At 61.6% G+C, this 9869-nt stretch overlaps 1 protein-coding gene across 1 annotated transcript; it reads right to left on the minus strand.

Annotated features, from left to right (window-relative positions):
• Positions 1-4648: 4648 nt before the first annotated feature.
• On the minus strand, positions 4649-8744 carry TSPAN1 (tetraspanin 1; the record flags this gene model as incomplete). The annotated part of the gene is made up of 7 exons (XM_082311544.1): positions 4649-4702; positions 4978-5061; positions 5542-5679; positions 6051-6149; positions 6871-6945; positions 7376-7582; positions 8688-8744. The coding sequence occupies 7 exons, from the start codon at positions 8742-8744 to the stop codon at positions 4649-4651; spliced, it is 714 nt and encodes a 237-aa protein (XP_082167670.1).
• Positions 8745-9869: the final 1125 nt, after the last annotated feature.

Below are 9869 nucleotides of genomic sequence, written 5' to 3' on the forward strand. Positions count from 1 at the left end.
CCACCTGCATCCCAGCTGAGGGAGCTGATCCCCAATTTTCAGCACCCTCTGCTTTATAAAGAGCCCTGCAATGCCAAGGTGCCCAAACTGGTCCCAGGAAGGGGCTCTGTTTGGCTTCTCCCCTTGGTCCCGGCTGCGGGGGGTCCCTCCCCTGCGCCCAGCCCATCCCTGTCCCTGTCCCCTGCTGCGCCTCCCTGTGCGGGGCTGCCACCTCCTCTGCCCGGACCTAACAAAGCCCAGTGGCGAATTAATCTTCAACTGCGTACCCGGGATTGTTGTCGTGATGGTTATTATGTTGTGTCCTGCCTGGCAGTGTTAATGATTAACGCCCCAGGTTCAATGTCAGCTCCTGCCTGCTGCCTTTTAAATAGCCCTTCCATTGCCTCCTCTGATATCCCGACAAATAACTGGGGCAGGGAGCTGCCCAGAAAGCACCCTTGGGGCTGGGTGGGCACACAGGATGGTTTATCTCTGGGACAGGGAGGAGGAGGAGGAGGAGAAGGGGAGCCAGGGAGGAAGGCTGTGCTGGGGAAAGGGCGCATTGCCTCACTTCTTCCCCCAGGCCAGCCCGTGCCCTTCGAGGACGTCCTCTCCTCCCCAATCCCGGAACGTTCTGGCCAGGCTGCTATGGCAGGCAGGGGAAAATCCCCCGCAGCAGGCATTCCTTGGGCAGCTGACGCCAGATGAGTTTGCTTTTGCGTCCCATTCGCTCCCTTTATCAGCACAAACCCAAAGAGCTGTGATTCCTCCTCCCACTCATGAGGACCCTGTCCCCCACCAAAGCTAATTCCCAGGAGGGAGGGGGCAGCTCGTTTCCTAAAGCGCGGCCCACTCCCTGCCAGCACACACCCCTCTGCCATGCAGGGTTTCGCCTGTTGTGCCCCGGGATGATGCCGGTGGCAAACGCCCTGCAAATCTCCGGGGACTTTGGCCCGTGCGTGGCATGCATCATGGCGGGGCAACACATGAGCCAGCACCCCATGGGGCTGCCAGGGGTGAAAGGCAGCTTTTCAGGTATCTGCCTTCCCCATATGATCGGGGGCTCCAGACCCTCATTTTCCCCACCTGTGCCCATGGGGATGCTAAACACACCACCTGGCAGGAGGCTGCCGGAGGGCGGGATCCACACCACCCATGCAGCCCACAGACCAGCCCCTTCCTTATTGCCACCGAGGGAGCCGCTCCACCTTGAGCCACCCCGCTCCCCAAGCAGGGGGAAATTCCCCGCGTGGGCTCCGAAAGTGGCTGTTTCCCACAGGGAGAAGGTCCACGGCTGCTGCAGAAGAGGGAAATACCGTGACATCAGGGCAGTCCCCATCGCATGGAGGCTTGTGGGTCCTCAGGAGACAGGATGGGGCCAGAGATGCCACACCGCTCCCAGGGGCTCCGGGTGGGCGGGGGTCGGCATGCACCTCTGTTTCCCTGTACAGAGCAAACCCCGGAGCACAGGCACCAAATGCTGCCCATTTGCTGAGCCTGGCCCCGGCAGCGACCTCGGCTCTGCGGCCCAGCGTCCCCCCACACAACCGGGTCTCTTCCTGCCATCCTCATCACCTCCCCAGCCAGGAGAGGGGCAAACCTGACCCAGGAGAAAAGCAAAGTCTGCCCCCGGGCTCAGCCGCCCTTCCCTTTGCTCCTGCCAGCACTGCCCATCCCAGAGGATTTCTGCCCACGCCGGCTGGTCGGCACCCGCGCAGCGGGTTATTGCCCACGGGGGAGTGGAGCAGGGCACAAGCCACGGACCAGGGAGCACCAGAGGGTGCGTGGCTGGAGGCAGGAGTGACCCGGGCTCTGGCAGGCGGCAGTCCCTGCTGGGGAGACTTTACCCTCCTGCTCTCCCCCACCCTGTGTCATGAGTGGAAAAGAGGAACCCCCACCGCAGCACACACCCCCCGTCATGTCAGCTGCTCGGGCACCTCGGGACCAAGGATGCCTTCCCAGGGGCAATAAGGAAGTTTCTGTTTTCTACTACATGCTCCCAGGGCCTTTTTGGCTTCCCACTCTGATAGCACAACTGTCATCTTTTGGGGTGCTGCCAGGCACCCCGGGGTGCCAGTCTGGGGGAATCAGGCAAGTCTAAGGGTTACAAGGTGCAGAGATGCCTGGTGGCACCCACATGGGTTGGTGGGGCTGGGTGGTGCGTCCTGGGGCTGGTGGGGGACCAGCCGGGATGAGGTCTCCTCCGGGGAGCCCAAAAGCTCCGATGGGGCTTGGGCGGTGGGAAGCGAAGGGCAGGGGCACAGTGGGAGCACAGGGGAGGCTGCAGCAGCCTGCCTTACCCCCCGCTGCCCCGCTGCTGCCCTTCGGCTGCCAGGGGAGCCGGGAAGGGCAATGGGGAGGAATCGCATCTAGGAGGAGAAACTGGTCAGTCGAGTTTCCCCAGTGGAGGAACCGAGCCGGTGGTTGCAGGGTGATTGCCGAAACTCAGCGCCACAGAAACTGCCTGCCCTGTGCCAGAGAAACCCCGTGGCCGGGAAGGGGTGCGAAGCTGGGAGCACCGGCTGGGCGGGCATCACCCCCGACCCCACTCCACCCCATGGGGGTGGTGGTGAGAGCGTGTTTGCCAGGAGCCGGCTTTGTAAGGCAGCCCCAAAAAGAGGGAGCAGAGGGAGCCATGACCAGGCCTGGTGTGCCCAGCAGTGCCTGGCTCGGACACCTCCAGGAAGGGCTTTGGGCTGCGCCAAGGCCCAGGCAGCTCCTGCGTGCTTGGAGAGGGAAAGAGGAATAAAAGCCCTGACGTCAGTCATGAGGTCACTGGTTTATGGTGGAACGGGGACCTTCACCTGTCCAGGGAGGAGGAGGAAGAAGAGGCTATTTTCCGGCAGCTTCCCCCTACGCTGCACCATGGGGCAGGGCCAGAACCCACATCCCCGGGGCTGAGTCACCCCAGCTGCGGAGCGAGTCCCTACACCCGTCCCACTGCCACCTGGCTGCTCCCGTCAGTGTGTGGGGTGCTGGATGGAGCCAGGGAGGTGCCGGACCCTGAGGGGCCGCGGTGGTGCCCCGGTGCAGCCCTGTACCCAGTACAGGAGCTGATAAGGGGGTGCCATGGCAGGCACAGAGCAAGGCGGCGCGTGGGAAGGCTGTTTGCACACTGGCCTCCTGCCCCACTGCTAATCGCCCCGTCCTTCACCACCGCCGCCCCACAGCCCTCGCGCTCTGCCCCATAAATGGGGAGGTGGGGAGCCTCATGGCAAAAATGGGGTGAAGTAGCCCTTGACAACACCCCGCCCCCCCCCAAACCACCTGCCTTGGCCTCACTTTTGAAATGGGGAAACTGGGGCACAGCGAGCGGCTGCTCAAGGTGGGGTGGTGCCAAAGGCAGGGAGGGAACAATGCTGGGGAAAGAGGGTGGCTGGAAACCCCCCAGCCTGCCTGTGACCGCCCCCCATCCCCACGCATAGAGGGACTGTGGGTGCATCACCTGGGCGGCACAGGACAATGCTAGGGGATGGAGATGCTCGGAGATGGAGCTGGCAGGACCCACTCCCCACCACCACCCCAAGCACCCCATTTCAGGTTCCTGGGACCGATGGGGACATGGGCACCAGTACAAACCACCCCCAGAGCCAGCCCTGCCTTTCAAGCCAAGCTGTTGCTCGGTCAGTGAACCGACATTGCTGAGCAAGCAGTGGCTGTTGCGGAGGGCAGGGCAGGTTTGCAAGGCTAATGGTAGCCCCCGCCACTCCCCGGCTGCTGTGCAAACACCGGGCTGCTCGTTTCCAAGCACCCCAGCAGGTAAGGAGCCGCAGCGGAGGGAGGGCAGGCAGGCTGCGGGCAGGACTGTGCTGCCTGCATGGGGCTTGTGACAGGGGGGGAAAGGCAAGGCAGCCCCCCACCCTGCTGCGCTGCCCCAGGCAGAGGCTAGTTATTGAAGGCAGCACCACGATCGATTCCAGAAAACAATTTGAAAAATTTATTTGTATTTCTTTACAGCATGGAGAAGGGCTCAGCCATGAAATGACAGGGGGTACGGGGCAGCCCCAGCCACTGCAGGGCCAGGGAGAGACAGGGCTGTCTTCATGCCAGGGCAGGGACAGAGACCAGCCAGCACCTCTTTTAGGGGACAACAGGGTGACAGGGTCAGGGCTGGCAGAAAATGGGTGTAGGGATAGACACGTGCCCCTGTGAGGACGTAGTTACCACCTACAACACATTGGCAGGGGACCAGCCCCAGTTCAATGGAGGGATGCAGGGGGGCACAAGCCAGCCCCAGTGCCAGCCCCTGCCCTGCCAGCCCCTGCATAGGGACACAGAGGGGACAGTGTGGGAGAGGTACAGTACATGCCTGCAAGGGTTTAATCAAGACATCGCTGTGCCGCTGCCAGATCAGCAGCCCTGATAGGCCCCTGTGCCGCCCTTATCTCCTGCTGGCATCAGCCAAACAGACCAAGCAGCTTCCCCCCTGCCGCCCCCCTTCAAAAAAACCCCCCCAAATCTCTATGTACAGACTCAGTGTGCCATATCAGTACAAAAATATACACATAAACTCTACAGATCCCAGCTCAGTAGATCAAAACACAGCTATAAATCATAGTGCACAGGACAGCATCAGGCCCAGGGAGCAATGGGATCCCCCCAAGAGCACGGCACGCCCAGGCGCACCCCGGCATGGTGGGGGGGCAGATCATCCTCCTGCCTCGTGGGGTCATTTCTCATCCAGCTTGCAGTACAGGTACATGGAAACTGCCATGGATGCGATCTGTGGGAGGCAAGAGGCAAGTCAGCCCCCCTAAGTGTCCCACTCCAGCATGGGTTCGAGTCACAGCCCACAGCATCCATCCCCAGTGCACACAAGGAGGAAGAGGCAGGTATGCCCAGGGAAGAAGATTCAGTAGCCACCCCGGGACAGATAGTGGTCCATGGGGCTGCACCAGCCCCCTGCAGCCCCTTGGCCACTCAGGCCAGTCCCAGCCCCACTGCTCACCTCCAGGTACAAGGAGGAGGCAGCAGCATAGCCATGGCTCAGGCACTCACCTCCAAGGCAGCGATGCCGGCTGCCACGCCACCCACCACACCTGCATTAGTCTTGATTTCTTCCAAGATCTCATGGAAACAACCCTGCAGGAGGCAACCACCCAGGTGAAGACAAGCAAGGGGTAGCAATCCCCCAGCCACTGGGGCACAACATCCCCAGAAAGGGAGGTACAGTTCTCCAGCCTAGAGCTGCACGGCCATGGAGAAGGTCTGGGGGCTTCAGGAGGCAATTCATCTCAGCCACTTCTCAGGCCAAAGCACAGTATTGGCGGGGGGAGGAGGGGAAGAGGCAGGGAAATTGCCCAAAAAGGCAGAGTGGTGCCTGGGTTCATGCTCAGCTCCAAGCATACCACCCTGCTGCAGAGCTCCCTTTAGGACCAGAGCAATGGCAGCAGCTTTGCTTGTCTCTGCCAGGGACAAGCCAAGGCCACCACAGCATCCCCCAGGACTTAAAGCCATGTCCAGAGCTGGGGCTGGAGCTACAGGACAGGTCTCCCCTCCCGTGCCAGGGCACACCCCAAACCAGGCTCTGCCAGAAGAGAAGAGCTGCTGGTGTGTCCGTACCTGGACTTTGCTTTTTTCAGCGAGCGTCTCGTTGCAGGGCTGCTCGAAATTACAGCAGGACTCTGGGTAGGTTCCATGTTCCTCAAGCCAGGGGGAGTTGGTGAAGTCTGTGTAGTTATTTAAGCCACAGCAATGGATCTAAGAGGGAGAGAGGAAGGGATGGGGAGAGCATCCTGCAAGTCTCCCTCCTGGGTCAGACATGATCTGGACCCCACTGCCCCATGGAGGGGGTCACCCAGCTCAACCCAGCTCTGGGGGGTGCTCAATGGCTTTCTTGGGACCAGGATTTTGCCCCACACGCCAGCATGTACAGCTCTCACACCAGCCACAGGACCACCAAGCAGGTAGTCCCAGGCACCTGGGAACCTGATGGGATGGCAACAGCTCAGCACATCCAGGGTTGTGATGATGTCCCCATTCCTATAGTGCTGGCCCACCCGGGTGTGAACTGCCAAGCCTGAGCTGGGACCATCCTGACCCGCAGGTGAGGGCCCCAGGGCTCAGCGCACCTCCGTCATGGTGACATTCCAGATGTGCGTGAGACTCTTATCTTTCCCATACTTCTCCTTCAGGAGAGGGGTCACCACGGCCGTCAGCAGCGTCTCTGCCTGGAAGAAGAGGCAGAGAAACACCATCAGACAAGGTCCTGGGGAACACCACAGAGCCAAGAGCTCCCAGACTGGTCTCAGCCCATGGGGAGGAGACCAACCACACCCAGCATGGCCAGGAGCATGTCACACCACATCCCTTTGGCCTGAGGACAGCTTGGCCCCTTCCCCACTAACCAGTGCTTTATGGCACCAAGGCCAATTATGACCAGTGAGTCATGTGATAAGCAGCATAAGCAAGGGAGCCAGGAATGATGTTTGCCCTGCGGTTGACTTCTCCAGTGCCTAATGAGGCAAAGTCACCTTTCTCCCCAGGTGGTTTCTCAGGTGCCTAATAAGGGGTTGAGTTTGCTCAGCATGAAGCATTAGGGACTTCCTCTCCTGTGTGGCTCCTACCAGCAGAGGTGGAGAGGTGTCAAGCCTAGGCTGGTACTGGACTAAGGGGTTTGAAAGAAAGAAGCAGATAGAACTTGTACCATAACCCTCATTTCTTTAAGGCAATGGGAACCCCTGTTCCCATCACCCTCACCCTGTCCAGGCCACCCCAGCCTGCCCACGTAGCTGGGCCGGCAGGGACCGGCATCCCTTCCTCCTGGAGCAGTGCCCACCTCTCAGCTTCCCCATCCATAGGCAGTACTGCCAGCCCCAGTGTCTCCTGTTTTCCCAAGGGGTAGGACAGGTCCCAGATTAGCCCGGCCCAAGACTTAGATATGCCACTCACAAGACCTGTGTAGACCAGAGCCACCACGGCAGCAGCAACTTCAGCAATGAAGATGATCAGCACCACCGAGAAGAACTAGGATGCAGCAAGGGGAGGGAGGTCAAAACAATAGCCAGAGTCCACAGGGCCCCCAGGAACCCCTCTGTTTCCCAAGGGCCAGCAGGACCCTCCCTCAGGGCTCAAGCCCCGTCTCATTGCCTTCAGCTCTGCTCCAAGACAGAAGCAGCACAACCTTGGGGTCCTCCAACCCTCCATCTGCAGGGGGCTGACCTCTCCAGACATGCTCCAAGAGAGACCTCTGCGCAGCACCAGCTTCTGCTTCCAAATTCACCCTTGCCTGGAGCAGACTTTGGTTTCAGCACTGCCTTTCCAAGGTCCACCCAGCCTTCCACCACAAGGGAACATCCAAGGAGGACATCTCCACAAAGAAATCTATCCCTCAGACCACCCCCACCAGAGACCCAGCTAAAATGAGGCTTGCTAAGGAGATAAGTGAGGTCCATACCATCATCAGGAGACACTTGCTCTCCTTCTGGGCACCATAGCACCCAAGGAAGCCAATCACCAGCAGGATGGAACCAATGACGATGAGGAAGTAGCTCACATTTACGACCTGCATGATGCTAGAGGATATCGTCCCAAATATATCCAGGAACGACTGTCCATCTACTGTGACCCAGATGCCAACTCCCAGGAGGGTCCCGCCACCGAGCTGGGAGGAGAGAGACAAGGTCAGCTCCTGCACAGGCAGAGATCTGGGCTTTGGGGAAGGTGCTGGCATGGACATTTCTCCCTACTGCAAGTTTTCCCCATGCCAAAGCAAGACTTTGTGGCCACTAAGGGCAGCTCAGGGCATTGCCACTGCAGGCTTGGGGCAGCCGGATGGGTCACTACCCCGAAACACACCCCACCACCAGCCCATCCCTGGCTGCCGCCTTCCCTAGCCCAAGGGGTTTTGGTGCCAGCAGTGGGGCAGTAACCTTTGTGCAGGGTGGCCAAGCCAGCTGCACCACGAGCCACCCCCCTGACCCCAGAGGGGCAACATGCAGCCGGCTCGGACGCTGGCCACCATCATGAGTTCCTCCAGCCAGGGAAGCTGCTCGCTCATGCAGGCGAGCGGCTGAGCAGCCCCCGGCTCCAGACGCTCACACACTCCTAGCAAGGGCAGCTCGGGGCTGCCTCCAGCCTGCCCTGGCCCTGCCCTCCACCCACTCAACATTCCCCACCAGCCCCAAGTCCCAGTAGGGGTTTTAAGGAGGGAGTGCTTCGGCAAGGCGAGCCTGGGCACTCTGCACCTCCCTTCCCAAGGCTATATCCCACCGCACCCCCTTCCAAGTGGCTCCACTTGCCCTGCAGAGCCAGGGTAGCTCTCAGGAGCTCCACTACCCTTTGCCCTGGGTGGGAGCAGAGGCTGTGTGTGCTCTGGAGACCTCCGACATCCGAGACCCCCAACACCACAGGTCGCTGTCATGCACATGGGCTGCTCCTCTGCAGAGACAGAGGCCCCCAAAACCCCCCTGCTCTGAGGCACCCAGCACCCTCCACCAGAGCTGCAGCACAGGGAGACATGGGTGGCTGATGCAACAGCCACTGTCCCCAGAGCCCAGCACAGTCCCCTGGGCTTCGGCCAGAGCTGGAGAATGAGAGAGCCCCACAAGGTTAAGTCCTCAGCCCACAGACGCAGGCTTTGCCCACCCCATTCCCAGCTCAGGGTGCTCCCACAGACCCCGGCCCTTCATCCCAGCTTCCCAGGGCAGCCGAGGGGGGCTGCCAGGCTCGGGCCCCCCGGGCAGAAACAGCAGCTGGGGTGCACTTACGAATATGGCCAGGTTGAAGAGGATCATCATGACCTTGATAAAGGTGAAGCACCCCATCTTTGCGCTGGGGAGAGCGGAGAGAGGTTATCAGGAGGAGCCCCCATCCCGGCACAGCCGCTGCCCTCCTGCGAGTGGGGCTTCGCCCCCCTCCAAGGGAGCCTGGGGGCTCCACACGAGCAGAGGGGGTGCACCCACGGGGTTCACTCCCCGAAACGCCGAGCCCAGCCTACCTGAGTGTAGAGCAGCTCCCAGAGGCCCGACCCAGCCCGCCCCGACCACACTGCGGCCCCCGCCCTGCCGCCGCCGCCCTTTAAGCGGACTCGGCCCCGGGGCCGCCTCCGCCGCTGGAGCCCCCCCCCCCCCCGCCCGGCCCGGCCCGGCCCCCGCCGGGGCCACCCCCACGCGTGTCCCTGGGTGCCTGGTGGCTTGCTGCCCTCTGCCGCCGGAGCCGTCCGCCCCGGGGAACCCGGGTAGCCCGGCCGGCTGGTGCCCGCGCCCATCGCCGCGGCCTCTTGGCGTGGGGTGGGGGGACATGATGTCCCCGTCCGGCTGCTGCTGTGAGCTGTCGCCCCACACGCGTGCCCCTGCCTGTGTCCCCGCCGAGTCCCCACCCGACAAGAGCCCCACGGAGCAGGAGGCTGGGACTGCCGGCATGGGTGCTTTGGGGGGCAAGGGTATCCGTCCCAGGGGGGCTTCACCCCACGGTGGATGCTGTGGCCGTGGCGGGGGTACCACCCCGCGGTGCTGGGCACAGCGTTTGGGATTTTCCAGCCGTAGTCAGCCCCACGGGTCAGAGTCCCGCTGTCTCTACCACCCACGTCCGGCACAGCCACGGCTGAGTCACCCAATCTTCCCGGGCTGATGCTGCGGGTGCGCTGCTGGCCCCGCCGCTCGGGACCGCTGGGGCAGGGATCTCTCCAAACCCCAAATCTCCAAGACCCCAGGCCAAAACAGAACGGTACAAGAGGGCACAGGGGAACGGTCGTGTGAGGCAGTGTGCAAGGGAAAAGCCAAAGATTTACAAGCTGTCCCTAACTGTTGTGCAGGGCGGCAGATTTTTGCTGGCGGGGACACAGCAGGGTGACAGCAGGAGAGGACGGTGACGGCCGAAACAGATGCCAGTGCTGGAGCAGGTCAGCGGAGACCTGCCATTGCCTAAGGGCTGCCAAAAGTTATTTTCTT

The sequence above is a fragment of the Platalea leucorodia genome, assembly GCF_965183815.1.
Source record: "Platalea leucorodia genome assembly, chromosome: 5".
Classification (NCBI taxonomy): domain Eukaryota; kingdom Metazoa; phylum Chordata; class Aves; order Pelecaniformes; family Threskiornithidae; genus Platalea; species Platalea leucorodia.